This window comes from Daktulosphaira vitifoliae, unplaced genomic scaffold (genome assembly GCF_025091365.1).
Source record: "Daktulosphaira vitifoliae isolate Bord-2020 unplaced genomic scaffold, ASM2509136v1 Scaffold_1, whole genome shotgun sequence".
NCBI classification, from domain to species: Eukaryota; Metazoa; Arthropoda; class Insecta; order Hemiptera; family Phylloxeridae; genus Daktulosphaira; species Daktulosphaira vitifoliae.
In genome coordinates this window covers 70193238-70210919 of record NW_026099572.1, presented here as the reverse complement: position 1 = coordinate 70210919, position 17682 = coordinate 70193238, and the positions used below count along the sequence as shown (strand labels likewise).

General features: G+C 24.5%; 1 protein-coding gene across 1 annotated transcript in view; it reads left to right on the top strand.

The window, feature by feature from the left end:
- Positions 1 to 795: 795 nt before the first annotated feature.
- Positions 796 to 17682, top strand: part of LOC126895591 (putative uncharacterized protein DDB_G0282499) — a 31435-nt gene continuing 14548 nt past the window's right edge. Inside the window, exons 1-25 of the mRNA XM_050667618.1 lie at positions 796 to 862; positions 923 to 1000; positions 1597 to 1698; positions 1761 to 1838; positions 1926 to 2003; positions 2287 to 2364; positions 2451 to 2528; positions 2616 to 2693; positions 2977 to 3078; positions 3141 to 3218; positions 3831 to 3908; positions 3995 to 4072; positions 4159 to 4236; positions 4323 to 4400; positions 4487 to 4564; positions 4651 to 4728; positions 4815 to 4892; positions 4979 to 5056; positions 5440 to 5517; positions 5603 to 5680; positions 5766 to 5843; positions 6127 to 6204; positions 6291 to 6368; positions 6455 to 6532; positions 6619 to 6696. Coding sequence (XP_050523575.1) covers positions 925 to 1000; positions 1597 to 1698; positions 1761 to 1838; positions 1926 to 2003; positions 2287 to 2364; positions 2451 to 2528; positions 2616 to 2693; positions 2977 to 3078; positions 3141 to 3218; positions 3831 to 3908; positions 3995 to 4072; positions 4159 to 4236; positions 4323 to 4400; positions 4487 to 4564; positions 4651 to 4728; positions 4815 to 4892; positions 4979 to 5056; positions 5440 to 5517; positions 5603 to 5680; positions 5766 to 5843; positions 6127 to 6204; positions 6291 to 6368; positions 6455 to 6532; positions 6619 to 6696 — 1918 coding nt within the window. The 5' untranslated portion in view covers positions 796 to 862; positions 923 to 924. The remainder of the gene's footprint in view (positions 863 to 922; positions 1001 to 1596; positions 1699 to 1760; positions 1839 to 1925; positions 2004 to 2286; positions 2365 to 2450; positions 2529 to 2615; positions 2694 to 2976; positions 3079 to 3140; positions 3219 to 3830; positions 3909 to 3994; positions 4073 to 4158; positions 4237 to 4322; positions 4401 to 4486; positions 4565 to 4650; positions 4729 to 4814; positions 4893 to 4978; positions 5057 to 5439; positions 5518 to 5602; positions 5681 to 5765; positions 5844 to 6126; positions 6205 to 6290; positions 6369 to 6454; positions 6533 to 6618; positions 6697 to 17682) is intronic.

The window sequence follows — 17682 nt, the reverse complement described above, 5'->3', positions numbered from 1 at the left end:
TTTTTTTAATATTGAAGGAGCTCCTAATAAAAAAGCACACGTCGATATAATAGAGAAGTTATTACATCAACCCGGATGGAAAAATATAAATGATGTCGAGTATATTATTTACAGGCGCAATGTGTTTACATTGAACGATGTGATTAATAAACCTGTAACATTAAATAACTGTGACAATATTATACGTAATGCTACAATATTCCTTGGATGTTCTTACGCTAATGATTTACATACAATATTCTATACATTTTACAATTTTCAAGAATATTGTTTCATGCTACTTAATTCTGGTAAAATTAGTGCACACAATTGTACAGTCAAAATTTTAGAAAAAATGATTGAATTTGTCACGCTGGCAAAATTTATGAAAGGAGCATTATATGCTATAGAAAAATATCACAAAAGCCCTTTGAACACCCTAATAAACAATCTATTTCCTTTAAATAAAGTTCTTACCAATTTACAGAAAAATGAATCGTTGAAGAAATTGATTATTTTGGAAAACAATAAAGAGTCAATTGAAACTGCGTTAATAACTATCACGCATATTTTACAAAATAACATTTATGAACTCAAAAAAGATTTATCATTATGTAAAATAAAACAAATAGATTTGAGTTCTTTGTGGAATTTTTGGAAAATCGAATTTGTAACATTAAACAGTCAAAGAAAAGACGAAGAACTTATCATTTTTCTAAGTGGTAAAATGAGCAATTTATTTCAAAGGATAATCTGGAATAAGTATGATACACTTGGATTAAAGTATGATTCGAACACAAGTGANATACACTTGGATTTAAATTTGATTCGAACACAAGTGAAACATTTTTACCTGCCCTATCACCAACGAATGACAAGCAAGGTATAACTTTTTAAGCAGTATAAATTTTTTTTGAAATTGTTTATTTGTTAACATATTTAGATATGGCAGAAAATTCTTCTAAAAATTTTATACAATACACCAATGTAGGAGATTTGATGGAAAATGTACAACAAGAAAGTAAGGTTTTGATGCATCACTATTACACACTTAACTTTAATAAAATTAATTTAAATTGATTAAACAATTCTTATTATATTTTTAAATATCGCACAAAATAATTCTATTAATATGGTGCGATTTAACAATGATATAGATGTTGTTGAACAGATGCTGCAAGAATGTAAAAATTGTATTATCTACTACTGAATATTTATTTTTAGTATAATTGACTTTTAGTGAAGCTAACAAACAAATTGATTTTTTTTTTTATTAATAACTATTATAAATTAAATTTTAATTTAAATGAGTTTGAAATAAATTTTAAAAATTTTAAGTTATACTTAAGAGTCCTAATAGTTGGTCATGCTGTTCCTAAACAGAGAAATTTTGTCTCATAATTAGATCTAATAGAGTATAATGTTAGTATTAAAAATTTTAAACCATAACTAGATTACTTTATTGAAATGTATTTCAAGTAGCTAAATAAGTAAATTATGTGGATTAAACAGTATAGAAAATTTTAAACCATAACATGTTTACTTTAATGAAATTTATTATAAGTAGCTAAATAAAATCAAACATATTTGATATTATTATTTAGTTAACATATTTAGATATCACAAAGTATTATTCTAAAAATTTGATACAACACACAAATGAAGAAGATTTGATGGAAAATGTACAACAAGATTGTAAGGTTTTGATACGTCACTATTGTACAATTTATTTTAATAAAATGAATTTTAAAGAGACTAAACAATTTTTATTATATTTTTAGATATCGCAGAAAGTTCTCCTAAAAATTTGATACAACACACCAATGAAGAAGATTTGATGGAAAATGTACAACAAGAATGTAAGGTTTTAGATGCGTCACTATTATACACTTTACTTTAATAAAATTAATTTTAAATAGACTACACAATTTTTATTATAATTTTAGATATTGCACAAAGTCCTTCTATAAATTTAATAAGAAATAACAATGATATAGATGAGTTTGAAGAGATGCTGCAAGAATGTAAAAATTGTATTATCTACTACTGAATATTTATTATTAGTATAATTAACTTTTAGTAAAGCTAACAAACATATACATTTTTTTTTTGATTATACACTATTTAAATTAAAATATAATTTTTATATAAGATATAGTATGTCATTGAATAGAATATGGGTAAATTATGTGGATTAAACAGTATAGAAAATTTTAAACCATAACATGTTTACTTTAATGAAATTTATTATAAGTAGCTAAATAAAATCAAACATATTTGATATTATTATTTAGTTAACATATTTAGATATCACAAAGTATTATTCTAAAAATTTGATACAACACACAAATGAAGAAGATTTGATGGAAAATGTACAACAAGATTGTAAGGTTTTGATACGTCACTATTGTACAATTTATTTTAATAAAATGAATTTTAAAGAGACTAAACAATTTTTATTATATTTTTAGATATCGCAGAAAGTTCTCCTAAAAATTTGATACAACACACCAATGAAGAAGATTTGATGGAAAATGTACAACAAGAATGTAAGGTTTTAGATGCGTCACTATTATACACTTTACTTTAATAAAATTAATTTTAAATAGACTACACAATTTTTATTATAATTTTAGATATTGCACAAATTCCTTCTATAAATTTAATAAGAAATAACAATGATATAGATGAGTTTGAAGAGATGCTGCAAGAATGTAAAAATTGTATTATCTACTACTGAATATTTATTATTAGTATAATTAACTTTTAGTAAAGCTAACAAACATATACATTTTTTTTTTGATTATACACTATTTAAATTAAAATATAATTTTTATATAAGATATAGTATGTCATTGAATAGAATATGGGTAAATTATGTGGATTAAACAGTATAGAAAATTTTAAACCATAACATGTTTACTTTAATGAAATTTATTATAAGTAGCTAAATAAAATCAAACATATTTGATATTATTATTTAGTTAACATATTTAGATATCACAAAGTATTATTCTAAAAATTTGATACAACACACAAATGAAGAAGATTTGATGGAAAATGTACAACAAGATTGTAAGGTTTTGATACGTCACTATTGTACAATTTATTTTAATAAAATGAATTTTAAAGAGACTAAACAATTTTTATTATATTTTTAGATATCGCAGAAAGTTCTCCTAAAAATTTGATACAACACACCAATGAAGAAGATTTGATGGAAAATGTACAACAAGAATGTAAGGTTTTAGATGCGTCACTATTATACACTATACTTTAATAAAATTAATTTTAAATAGACTAAACAATTTTTATTATAATTTTAGATATTGCACAAATTCCTTCTATAAATTTAATAAGAAATAACAATGATATAGATGAGCTTGAAGAGATGCTGCAAGAATGTAAAAATTGTATTATCTACTACTGAATATTTATTATTAGTATAATTAACTTTTAGTAAAGCTAACAAACATATACATTTTTTTTTTGATTATACACTATTTAAATTAAAATATAATTTTTATATAAGATATAGTATGTCATTGAATAGAATATGGGTAAATTATGTGGATTAAACAGTATAGAAAATTTTAAACCATAACATGTTTACTTTAATGAAATTTATTATAAGTAGCTAAATAAAATCAAACATATTTGATATTATTATTTAGTTAACATATTTAGATATCACAAAGTATTATTCTAAAAATTTGATACAACACACAAATGAAGAAGATTTGATGGAAAATGTACAACAAGATTGTAAGGTTTTGATACGTCACTATTGTACAATTTATTTTAATAAAATGAATTTTAAAGAGACTAAACAATTTTTATTATATTTTTAGATATCGCAAAAAATACTTCTACAAATTTGATACAACACACAAATGAAGAAGATTTGATAGAAAATGTACAACAAGAATGTAATGTTTTGATACGTCACTATTATACCTTTTTTGTAATAAAACGACTATTAAATTGATTAAATAATTCTGATTTATATTTTTAGTTACTGTACAATATAATTCTAAAAATATGGTAGAATTTAACAATGATATAGATATGCTTCAAAAGATAATGCAAGAATGTAAGGTTTTGATATGTCACTATTATACATTTTATTTTATTAAAATGAATTTTAAAGAGACTAAAAAATTGTTATTACATTTTTAGATATCACAGAAAGTTCTCCTAAAAATTTGATACAACAGACCAATGAAGATGATTTGATGGAAAATGTACAACAAGAATGTGAGGTTTTGATACGTCATTATTATACATTTTATTTTAATAAAATTAATTTTAAAGAGACTAAAAATTTGTTATTATATTTTTAGATATTGCAGAAAATTCTCCTAAAAATTTGATACAACACACCAATGAAGAAGATTTGATAGAAAATGTACAACAAGAATGTAATGTTTTGATACGTCACTATTATACCTTTTTTGTAATAAAACGACTATTAAATTGATTAAATAATTCTGATTTATATTTTTAGTTACTGTACAATATAATTCTAAAAATATGGTAGAATTTAACAATGATATAGATATGCTTCAAAAGATAATGCAAGAATGTAAGGTTTTGATATGTCACTATTATACATTTTATTTTATTAAAATGAATTTTAAAGAGACTAAAAAATTGTTATTACATTTTTAGATATCACAGAAAGTTCTCCTAAAAATTTGATACAACAGACCAATGAAGATGATTTGATGGAAAATGTACAACAAGAATGTGAGGTTTTGATACGTCATTATTATACATTTTATTTTAATAAAATTAATTTTAAAGAGACTAAAAATTTGTTATTATATTTTTAGATATTGCAGAAAATTCTCCTAAAAATTTGATACAACACACCAATGAAGAAGATTTGATAGAAAATGTACAACAAGAATGTAATGTTTTGATACGTCACTATTATACAATTTATTTTATTAAAATGAATTTTAAAGTGACTAACAAATTGTTATTATATTTTTAGATATCGCAAAAAATACTTCTAAAAATTTGATACAACACACAAATGAAGAAGATTTGATGGAAAATGTACAACAAGATTGTAAGGTTTTGATACGTCACTATTGTACAATTTATTTTAATAAAATGATTAATCTACAACTGAATATTAATTTTTGTATAATTAACTTTTAGTGAAGCTAACATATTGATTTTTTTTTTTATTAATAACTATTATACATTAAATTTTAATTTAAATGAGTTTGTAATAGATTTAAAAAATTTTAAGGTATACTAAGAGATCTAACAGTTAGTTATGCTGTTCCTAACCAGAGAAATTTTGTGTCTATATAATATAGTTAGATCTAATCGAATATAATGTATTAAAAATTTTAAATCATAACTAGATTACTATAATGAAATTTATTTTAAGTAGCTAAATAAGATCAAACATATTAGATATTATTATTTAGTTAATATATTTAGATATCACAGAAAATTCTTCTAAAAATTTGATACAACCCTCCAATGAAGAAGATTTAATGGAAAATGTACAACAAGAATGTAAGATTTTGATGAGCCACTATTATACACTTTACTTTAATAAAATTAATTTTTAATGGATTAAGAATTGTTATTATATTTTTAGATATCGCACAAAATTCTTCTAAAAATTTGGTACAACACAACAATGAAGAAGATTTGATGGAAAATGTACAACAAGAATGTAAGATTTTGATGAGTCACTATTATAGACTTTACTTTAATAAAATTAATTTTTAATGGATTAAGAATTGTTATTATATTTTTAGATATCGCACAAAATCCTTCTATAAATTTGGTACAAAATAACAACGATATAGATGAGCTTGAAGAGATGCTCCAAGAATGTAAAAATTGTATTATCTACTACTAAATATTTATTATTAGTTTAAATATATTTTTAGTGAAGCTAACAATCAAATTCATTTTTTTTTTTGATTATACACTATTTAAATTATTTTTAATTTAATATGTGATATAATATGTCATTGAATCGAATATGGGTAAATTATGTGGATTAAACAGTATTAAAAATTTTAAACCATAACATGTTTACTTTAATGAAATTTATTATAAGTAGCTAAATAAGATCAAACATATTTGATATTATTATTTAGTTAACATATTTAGATATCACAAAGTATTATTCTAAAAATTTGATACAACACACCAATGAAGAAGATTTGTTGGAAAATGTACAACAAGAAAGTAAGGTTTTTATGCGTCACTATTATACCTTTTTTGTAATAAAACGACTATAAAATTGATTAAATAATTCTGATTTATATTTTTAGATACTGTACAAAATAATTCTATAAATATGTTAGAATTTAACAATGATATAGATATGCTTCAAAAGATAATGCAAGAATGTAAGGTTTTGATATGTCACTATTATACATTTTATTTTATTAAAATGAATTTTAAAGAGACTAAAAAATTGTTATTACATTTTTAGATATCACAGAAAGTTCTCCTAAAAATTTGATACAACAGACCAATGAAGATGATTTGATGGAAAATGTACAACAAGAATGTGAGGTTTTGATACGTCATTATTATACATTTTATTTTAATAAAATTAATTTTAAAGAGACTAAAAATTTGTTATTATATTTTTAGATATTGCAGAAAATTCTCCTAAAAATTTGATACAACTTACCAATGAAGAAGATTTGATGGAAAATGTACAACAAGAATGTAAGGATTTGATGCGTCACTATTATATCATTTAGTAATAAAACGACTTTTGCATTGTTTAAACAATTTTTATTATATTTTTAGATATTGCATAAAATTCTTTCTATAAATTTGGTAAGAAATAACAATGATATAGATGTGTTTGAAGAGATGCTGTAAGAATGTAAAAATTGTATTATCTGCTACTGAATATATATTATTAGTTTAAATAAAATTTTAGTGAATCCAACAAACATATTCATTTTATTATTTTGATTATACACTATTATAAATTAAATGTTAATTTAAATTAGTTTGAAAATTGAAAAATAATTAAAAATTGTTAAGTCATACCTTCAGTCCGAACAGTTGGTTATGCTGATTTTAAATAGAGAAATGCTGTCTCTATATAGTATAGTTAGTTCTAATCGAGTACAAGGTTATTTTGATGAAATACTTATGATTTCTCAGATTACTCCATTGCTCATAATTTTTTTTTTTTTTGTCATTGAATGGAATATGGGAAAATTATGTGGATTAAACAGAATAAAAAGTTTTAAACTATAATTCGTTTACTTTATTGAAGTTTATTTTAAGTAGCTAAATAAGATCAAACATATTTGATATTATTATTTTGTTAACATAATTAGATATCGCAGAAAATCATTTTAAAAATTTGATACTCCATACCAATAAAGTAGAAACAAGGAGGGTTTGCCTATGTTAATCGGGGGTGTGAGATGACCAAATATCAAATGATAATTGTGATTAATAAATAAATGAACAATTAAAATTTTTAATATTTCATGTGTAATAGCAATGGCGGCGGGACGATTGCACTCTCTACTAAAATGAATTTAAAGAATAAAATTAATTGTTTGTTCATAATTTTATTAAAAATTCAAATTTTTAAATAGTAAAATATAGTGGAACCGGGTAATCCGACAAAAGTTTTGCTGATCAGTGTCGAACTATCTAATTTTTCGGTTTATAGAGTATTCCCTAAGACCTTTTATAGTCCGGAACTTTTAACTAAAGGGTACCTTGTAATCTGAAAAATCACAAATCTAAAGATTAGATTTGGTCTTGACAGGTCCTGGTGTGAAGTACAAATCATGCTTCATTCTGTATGTCGACTTAAGTAAATTAAACAACACAATAGAAAGCTTATATTTTATTATAAAATTAACGTCATTAATGGTAGAGAACTTACAAAAAACAATAATTTTTCGTTAAGGAATACAATTACAATGTAATTGTATTTAAACAAATGTACATACTAAAATAGTCAAAAATTACGAATAAAAATCATGATATGAATTTAAGCATGAAAATATTTATCATTTTTTTTTTGCTTAACATTATTGAAACGCGAGACTAATGTTTTGTTCCTCAGTCTTCTTAAAAGTAATAGTTCGTTGTAGGATGCTCCATTCTCCTCAGCTCATTGCAAACCCAGTTCAAAGGCGTTAGATGCATCTTGTGCTATCACTTGCGGAGTATTTGTAATTATGTCGTCGTCATCTTCTGATTTAAGGTTGTATAACTAGATATCTCTTTTATAATCTCATTGTCAGACATTTCATAAAAAATATTTTCCTCCTTACATTCCAGGGTACCAGATATCCAAATCTTGCGATCTTATCTTTGTTTCAGCAGCAACTTTCTCTATTACTCCCGAAGTTACACTGATTTGTGGATCGTTGACTATATCCGTCTGGTGACTATATCCGGACATAACTTTTTCCAAGATGATGAAATAGTTAACAAAGGTAATGCATTCCACGATTGACAAAGAGCAAAAACCAATTCTTTCATATTGAATTCTTTTAAAGTTTTTTCTATTGGCTGATCTTTTGATACAGCTCTCAGAAGTAAATTTTTCTTATAATCTTGCTGGACAAACTAAATGATATGCTGATCCATTGGTTGAATCAGTGTAGTTTATATTGGTGGAAGAAACATCGCAGTGATGCATTTATCCTCAGTTTTCAGTTCTTCTTCAGACGGATGACCGGGAGCGTTATCAATAAGCAATAACGTTTTTTGAGGAAAAATATGATTTGTCAACAATTTTTAAACTTCTGGTACTAAGCATTTATCAAACTACTTGTTGTAAAGGTCTTTTGTCATCCACGCACTTTTTTGACCAAAATAATATACAGGAAAATCAATGTTTTTGAATGCACATGGTTTATTCGATTTTTCAACGACCACCATTTTTAGCGCTTGTGTACCCGCAAAATTTGCACATGGTAGTATGGTAACACGCTCTTTACTTCCTTTTCGCCCAGGTACGGATTTTTCGTTATAGGAAACGAAAGTTTTGTTTGGTACCACACGCCAAGTAAACAGTAAGCAAAGAATCTAGCTTTGAGCACAATAGTGACAATTGTAACCTGTTCAATCATGAATTATATACATTAGTGGAGATTGTAAAAAAAATACCCAATAATAATAGACATGTCGCATTACAAGGGCGCTGGAATAATCAGGGGCCGGATTCCTGGGGTCCACTGTAAGTTCTAAGAATGTATTGTTTATTGACAATAGTATATATTAATTTCAAGTTAGAACTAATATAAATAGGGATTTTAAGGCTAATATGTTATTGGTGAGAGACGTGACAAATCTCATTGACGAATATGATCGGTTATGATAAATCAGACACATGATATTGCCATGGGAACGGATGAAAAACTTTTATGATAAAATCATCATGGTAGCCTTGCCTCCATACCACACTTCTATTTTGTTTGTATTATTATACTATGATGTTAATATGAACTATGAGATATACATAATTTGTTTTTAGCTTCGATGCGAAGCTGAGAAGGTATTAATTTTACTATGATGTGTTTTTTTATTTTTTTTTTTTTTTTTTTATTTTTTTTTTTGTGTCTGTGAACGCTCAATCTCAGCTCTCGCTGGACCGATTTTGATGAACAATATGTCAAAAGATCACAAATTGTATCTAGTCGAAGACATTACCCTCAAAAATTGAAAAAAATTCCCTTGTTCCCCGCAAACGGGGGAAATCGACCAAAAAATTACAAATTTAAAAATCGCTAATTTTCGATATTTTTTCAATTTTTAGCTTCGATGCGAAGCTGAGAAGGTATTAATTTTACTATGATGTGTTTTTTTATTTTTTTTTTTTTTTTTTTATTTTTTTTTTTGTGTCTGTGAACGCTCAATCTCAGCTCTCGCTGGACCGATTTTGATGAACAATATGTCAAAAGATCACAAATCGTATCTAGTCGAAGACATTACCCTCAAAAATTGAAAAAAATTCCCTCGTTCCCCGTAAACGGGGGAAATCCCCCAAAAAATTACAAATTTAAAAATCGCTAATTTTCGATATTTTTTCAATTTTTTTTACTTAAAATTGCCATAACTTTTTTAAAAATGACCGAATCAATATAATTTTTTTTTTTATAGATACCTTAGATAATTACCTATCATTTTATATATTTTTGTGAACATTTGACCCTTTAACAGCCCAAAGGATGGGGTTTCAAAATGGTAACTTTTTTACAAAAAATTAACTTTTTCAACTTAACTTTTGAAAATGTTCCGGAAAGACTGACAATTTTATATATACCTTAAATTAAAGCTAATGTAATATACTTTAATTTGAAAAAAAAAAATTTGACCTCTGGACTTGTCTTCATGGTGAAAATGACTACCGTATGCAAAAATATGCTATTTTTGTGAAAAAATTCTTGATATTATATTTTACATTTTTTAACATTATGTTGCTATAACTTTTTAAAAAATGCATGAATCAACTTTATTCTTTAATGATAAATACTTTATATATACTTCTTTCATTCGACATACTTTTTTTTAAAATCGGACCATTTCCCTTTATACAGGGGGGGTGCAAACCTTTTAAAATGCGTATAGAAAGTAGAACTTTTTCAACTTAACTTTTGAAAATGTTCCGGAAAGACTGACACTTTTATATATATCTTAAATTAAAGCTTATGTAATATACTTTAATTTGAAAAAAAAAAATTTGACCTCTGGACTTGTCTTCGTGGTGAAAACGGACATCAAAGTTAAAGAAAAACGTACGATTTCCGTGAAAAAAATCTCGATTTTATATGTTATATTATTTAATTTATATTTTATATAACTTTTGGAAAAATGTATGGATCTATATTATTATTTTTTTATAATAAATATTGATATACCCCTTTCATCTGGCACGCTTTTTTTGTAAATCGGATCATACCCCTTTAACAAGGGGGGTCAAAACTTTAAACATGCGTATTGTTACTACGATATTTTCAATTTAATTTTTGAAAGTATTCCGGAAATACTGACACTTTTAAATATATCTTAAATTAAAGCTTATGTAATATACTTTAATGTGAAAAAAAAAAATTTGACCTCTGGATTTGTCTTCATGGTAAAAATGACTACCGTATGCAAAAATATGCTATTTTTGTGTTAAAATTCTGGGTTTTGTATTTTATTTTATTTTAAAATACCTGACAAGGGGAGTACAGATTTTCATAAATATTATATAAATTAAAATTGATATAGTATAGATAGTTAAACTTATTTAAATATGTTTGTTTCTTTTAAGTCGAGAAAAATAACTTTGAAATTTGAACTAGCTTAAATAGCCAATTTTTCAACCGCCGGAAGCAACGTACGGTTGCCGAGTTGGTAAAATTTATGTTTTACACGCTTGGGGTACGAGGTTCCAACCCGCATATGGCAATGAATTTTTTGCATTTTTTCTTAATTCTTTTTAAGTTAGTATAAATTTTAACTCGTTTGATTTTTATCACATTTAGATTCAATAACTTCAATAAAGATCAAGGATCCCATCACTTTAGTCGCCCCTTGCAAGAAGAAATTTCTTATTCGTATTAAAATTATTTTACTATATTTTAAGTTTTCGCTTCGATGCAAAGCCGAGAAGATATTTTTTTGTGACTATCATTTATTTTCTCTGCTCTAACTTGACCTACTTTTTTCAACAATACGTCAAATTACTACAATTCGTATCTAGTTGAAGATATTACTCTCAAAAATTGAAAAAAAAATTCTAATTTATCAATTAAACAGTTAGTTATTACATCGTCTCCATAAAGACAATTAAAATCATTAATTTCTAATGTTTTCAAAATATTTATTAACGAATGAAGTTTGATATGATAGGTTTCAACTACAAAATTAAATCATTTTACTTTGTAATTTAATAATTTTTTTACTCTATTTGTGTGTGCTACTACTAGACTATAATATTACAATTTTTTTTTGTAACATGTTGCTATATAAATCATTTCTAAAAAAAATGATTGTTTTTTCTCCTGAATTAACAATTGATTTTTACAAATATAATCAAATTTTATAATACACTCAATTGAGTAAATCTTTTTAACAACTTTGTTTTGATTGGTACATTTAGTTAAAGTAAATCATTAAAATTAATTAAGTTCTCAATATTTCAATTATAGAATCTTTTCAACAAACAACAAAAGTTCCTAGGAAATTATTACTATTACTTCTATTTAAGTTATCTATTACCATAAAAATGCAAAAAAATATTGAGCTTTTCTGATAAATTTACAATAAATAGTAATTATAAAACTTTCTGACTGCATATTGATCTTAACGATACAATTTTTTTAATTGTCATAAAATTTTCTATTTAATTATGTCAATGTCAAACTTACCAATTGAGCTAAAAGTTATGGTAAAATAAATTTTTTTTTTTTATTATAAACATTTACAACAATCAACTTTAAACGATTAACAAAATAGGTTAAATATGTCATTTTCCTTATTTTTAACTTATTAATAATCAAATTAATATTAAATATTATATCAAATCAGTATTAATTTAAAACAATTTTTTTTGTTCTTAATTATTTTTTTTTATATGTAAAAACTATTTTTTAATAATATTAAAACTTAGAAGTTATAGAAAAAGTCTAATTGCACATTTTAAAACATCGCGAAAAGTTGATTTAGAATAGTATATTTTTGTTTCTGATGGAAGTTCCTTGTAGTCCAGTGTATAAAACTTATAACTTTGTTAATTGTTATAACTTTATCAAAAATGACCAAATCAGTATATTTTTTTTTATTTAGATGCATGTCTTTATCTATCATTTGGTTTTTTTTATAAATCTAACCCTTTACCTGCCCACAAGAGGGATTCAAAATATTAACTTTTTTTTTTTTAGTTAAAGTAAATCATTAAAATTAATTCAGTTCTGGATATTTCAATAGTAGAATCTTTTTAAATATCAAAAATTACTTAGAAATGATTACTATGATTTCTATTTAAGTGTTCTATTACGATAAAAATGCAAAAAATAATGAGTTTTTCTGATAAATTTACAATAAATAATAATTATAAAACTTTCTGACTGCATATTAATCTTAAAAATAACATTGTTTTAATTCTCATAAAATTTTCTATTTAATGATTCATTCTAGTCAACGAAGGAGTAATTTTGCAGAATAGCAGAAAAAATTCCCAACAAACTTTTTTTTTTTTTGTTTTAATTAGGCAATTGGTGGATTATTCCAAAAGCAACATCAACTCTTATTTCTTTAATTATATCATGATTAGTAGTTCTTTGATTTTAAAATATAATATATGAATATATACTAATTATAATTATTAAATTTAGTATGAAATTGATATTTAATATTGTAATTTAAACGGAGAAATTATAAAAATAATAAAGAAGTTATATTTTGCTTTACTTTTACGTGTATAAAAATTTAAAGGGCTTGATACAATAATTTTCAATAAAAACTGTTTGTTACTATAAAAAAATGCACTGGACTACAAGGAACTTTCATCAGAAGCAAAAATATACTTTTCTAAATCAAATTTTCGCGTTGTTTTCAAATCTGCAAGTAGACTATTTCTATCACTTCTAATTTTTTATATTATTACTAATTATATATATAAAATAATAATTAAAAGAAAAAAAAATTTGTTTTCAAATTATTACTGATTTGATTTTTAATATGTTAAAAATAATCAGTCCAAATTTTCAATTTTAACCTATTTTTTTGGTTCTTTAAAGTTGATGAAAAATTTTTGATAAAGATTTATGAAAGTTTATAGTAAAATAAATTGAATATATTACCATAACTTTTAGCTCAATTACAAGTTTAAAATTGACATCTAGGCCTGTCAACAAAGGAAAAATTGCGGAAAAAATTTTGTTTTTTTAAAAGTTGAATTAAAATATGTATAATGACATACTAATAGTCCTCAAGATTGGAATTGAGCTTTTTTTTTAAATCCTCGCAAAAGTTCAAAAATATGAGCTTTCTTAATTTTCTCAAAAAAAAATATTTAACTTACAAAAAAAAGTTTCGCACAAAAGTTGTTTAAAAGACAATTATAAATAAAAATATAATCTTATATTTTTTCATTTAAACAAATATTTTTCGAGTTACATTACATTTAATATGAGTAATAAAATTTATATTCCATTTTTTTCATTTTACGGTTACTTTTTATCATGTTATACTTACATTAGACACAATGTTATAAATGCATATGTGTGTATGTGTGAGTTTATTTATTTATTGTATCATTAAAGTGTAGTGTATATTGAGATACAACCGATAGAGTAGGTAATTGATTTGACGCTATATTATTTAAACCCAACTAAACGCTAAATTGTACATTCCGAAATAACAATCATATTATGTCAATTGCCACCGGAATATCTGGTAATATTTTTCTTTTTCTTTGCCTTAATCCCAACTACTTGGGGTCGGGCACCCTTATCCTAAGATTCCACTTGACACGATCTCCCACATCTTCTACGCTCACATCAGCTGTCCTCAAATCGCATTCAATAGCATCCCTCCATCTCTTTTTTGGTCTTCCTCTATCTCTTCTTCCTTCAACATTCATTTCTATAACTGTTCTTACAGCTTTCGATTCTTCTTTCCTCATACCATGACTAAACAATCTAAGTCTATTTTCTGTCATCTTATCCACGATTGACGCAACACCTATACTTCCTCTTATATGCTCGTTCCTTATCCTATCTTCTCTAGTCACTCCACTCATCCAACTAAGCATTCTCATCTCTGCTACACTTATTCTCTGCTCTACTTTCTTATCAACCGCCCAACACTATGAACCATACATCATAGCTGGCCTCACAATTTCATACTAAATTTAAAAACTATAATTAGTATTTATTCATATATTATATTTTAAAATCAAAGAACTACTAATCAGGATATAATTAAAGAAATAAGAGTTCATGTTGCTTTTAAAATATTTCACCAATTTCTCTAAAGGAAACACTATCTACAGATTTGCATCGAAGCGTTTCTTATGATAGTGATTTTAATCACTGTCAGATATCATTTATACTTGTCCCATCTATGCCTCGTCCACACTGTGCCTCGACCCCACTGTGCTACCGTTTTTTTTACTTAAAAGTGTCATAACTTTTTTAAAAATGATCAAATCAATATAATTTTTTTTTTATAAATATCTTAGATATTTACCTATCATTTTATATATTTTTGTGAACATTTGACCATTTTTCTGCCCACAGGGGGGGATTTAAAATGACAACTTTTTCACAAAAAATTAACTTTTTCAACTTAACTTTTGAAAATGTTCCGGAAGGTCTGACACTTTTATATATATCTTAAATTAANCGGAAGGTCTGATACTTTTATATATATCTTAAATTAAAGCTTATGTAATATACTTTAATTTGAAAAAAAAAAATTTGACCTCTGGACTTCATGGTAAAAATGACTACCCTATTTAAAGATATGCTATTTTTGTGTTAAATTTTGGGTTTTGTATTTTATTTTATTTTAAAATACCTGACAAGGGGAGTACAGATTTTCATAAATATTATATAAATGAAAAATTAATATAGCATAGAAAGTTAAACTTATTTAAATTTGTTTGCTTCTTTTAAGTCGAGAAAAATAATTTTGAAATTTGATTTAGCTTAAATAGCCAATTTTTTCATCCGACGGTATCAACGTACGATTGTCGAGTTGGTATAGCTTATGTTTTACACACTTGGAGTACGAAGTTCCAACCCGCGTATGGCAATGAATTTTTTGCATTTTTTTTTAATTCTTTTTAAGTTAGTCTAATGATTAACTCGTTTGATTTTTATCTCATTTAGATTCAATAACTTCCATAAAGATCAAGGATCCCATCACTTTAGTCGCCCCTTGCAAAAAGAAATTTCTTATTCGTATTAAAATTATTTTACTATATTTTAGATTTTAGCTTCGATGCATAGCTTAGAAGGTATTTTTATGTGACTATCATTTATATTCTCTGCTCTAACTTGACCTATATTTTTCAACGATACGTCAAATGATTATAATTAGTTATCCTCAAAAATTAAAGAAAAAAATTTCTAATTTATCAATGAAACAGTTACTTATCTCATGTTCTCCATGCAGACAATTAAAATCATTCATTTCTAATGTTTTCAAAGTATTTATTGACGAATCAAGTTTGATATGATAAGTTTCAACTACAAAATTAAATTATTTTACTTTGTAATTTAATAATTTTTTTACTGTATTTGTGTGTGCAACTACTAGACAATAATATTCAACATTTTTTGGTAAAATGTTGCTATGTAAATCATTTTTAAAAAAAATGATTGTTAGTTTCTCCTGAATTAACAATGGATTTTTACAATTATAATCAGATTTTATAGTACGCTCAAATGAGTAAATCTTTTTAACAACTTTGTTTTGATTGGTTCATTTAGTTAAAGTAAATCATTAAAATTAATTAAGTTCTCAATATTTCAATTATAGAATCTTTTCAACAAACAACAAAAGTTCCTAGGAAATTATTACTATTACTNCGAACACCAAAAGTTACTAGGAAATTATTACTATTACTTCTATTTAAGTGTTCTGTTACGATAGAAATGCAAAGAAATAATAAGTTTTTATGACAAATATACTGTAAATAGAAATTATAAAATTTCCTGACTGCATATCAATATTAAAAATAGCTTTATTTTAATTCTCATAAAATTTTCTATTTAATGATGTCAATTTCATACTTGTAATTGAGCTAAAAGTTATGGTAACATATACAATTTTTTTACTGTAAACTTTCTATTTAAGTTATCTATTACGATAATATTTTTTAATAATATTAAAATTTAGAAGTGATAAAAAAAGTCTAATGGCACATTTGAAAACATCGCGAAAAGTTGATGTAGAATAATATATTTTTGTTTCTGATGGAAGTTCCTTGTATTCCAGTGTATAAAACTTATAACTTTGATAACTGTTATAACTTTATTTATTGCGAATAGCAAAAAAAATTCCCAACCAATTTTTTTTTTTTTTTGAAAGTAGGCAATTGGCGGATTATTCCAATAGCAACATCAACTCTTATTTCTTTAATTATATCATGATTAGTAGTTCTTTGATTTTAAAAACTAATTATAGTTTTTAAATTTAGTATGAAATTGATATTTAATAATTTAATATTGTAATTTAAACGGAAAAATTATAAAAATAATAAAGAAGTTATACTTTGCTTTACTTTTACATGTATAAAAATTTAAAGGGCTTGATCCTATAATTATCAATAAATCTGTTTTTTACTATAAATAAATGCACTGGACTTTAAGGAACTTTCATCAGAAGCAAAAATATACTTTTCTAAATCAAATTTTCGCGTTGTTTTGAAATCTACAATTAGACTTTATCTATCAGTTCTAATTTTTTATATTATTACTAATAATATATAAAATAATAATTTTTTTTTTTTTTGTGTCTGTTACCACTTTTTCTCAGCTCTCACCGAACCGATTTCTTTCAATAATACGTCAAAAGATCACAAATCGTATCTAGTTGAAGACATTACCCTCAAAAATTGAAAAAAAATCCCCTCGTTCCCTCGTAAATGGGGGAAACCTCCGAAAAAATTACAAATTTAAAAATGGCTAATTTTCGAAATTTTTTCAATTTTTTTTACTAAAAACTGCC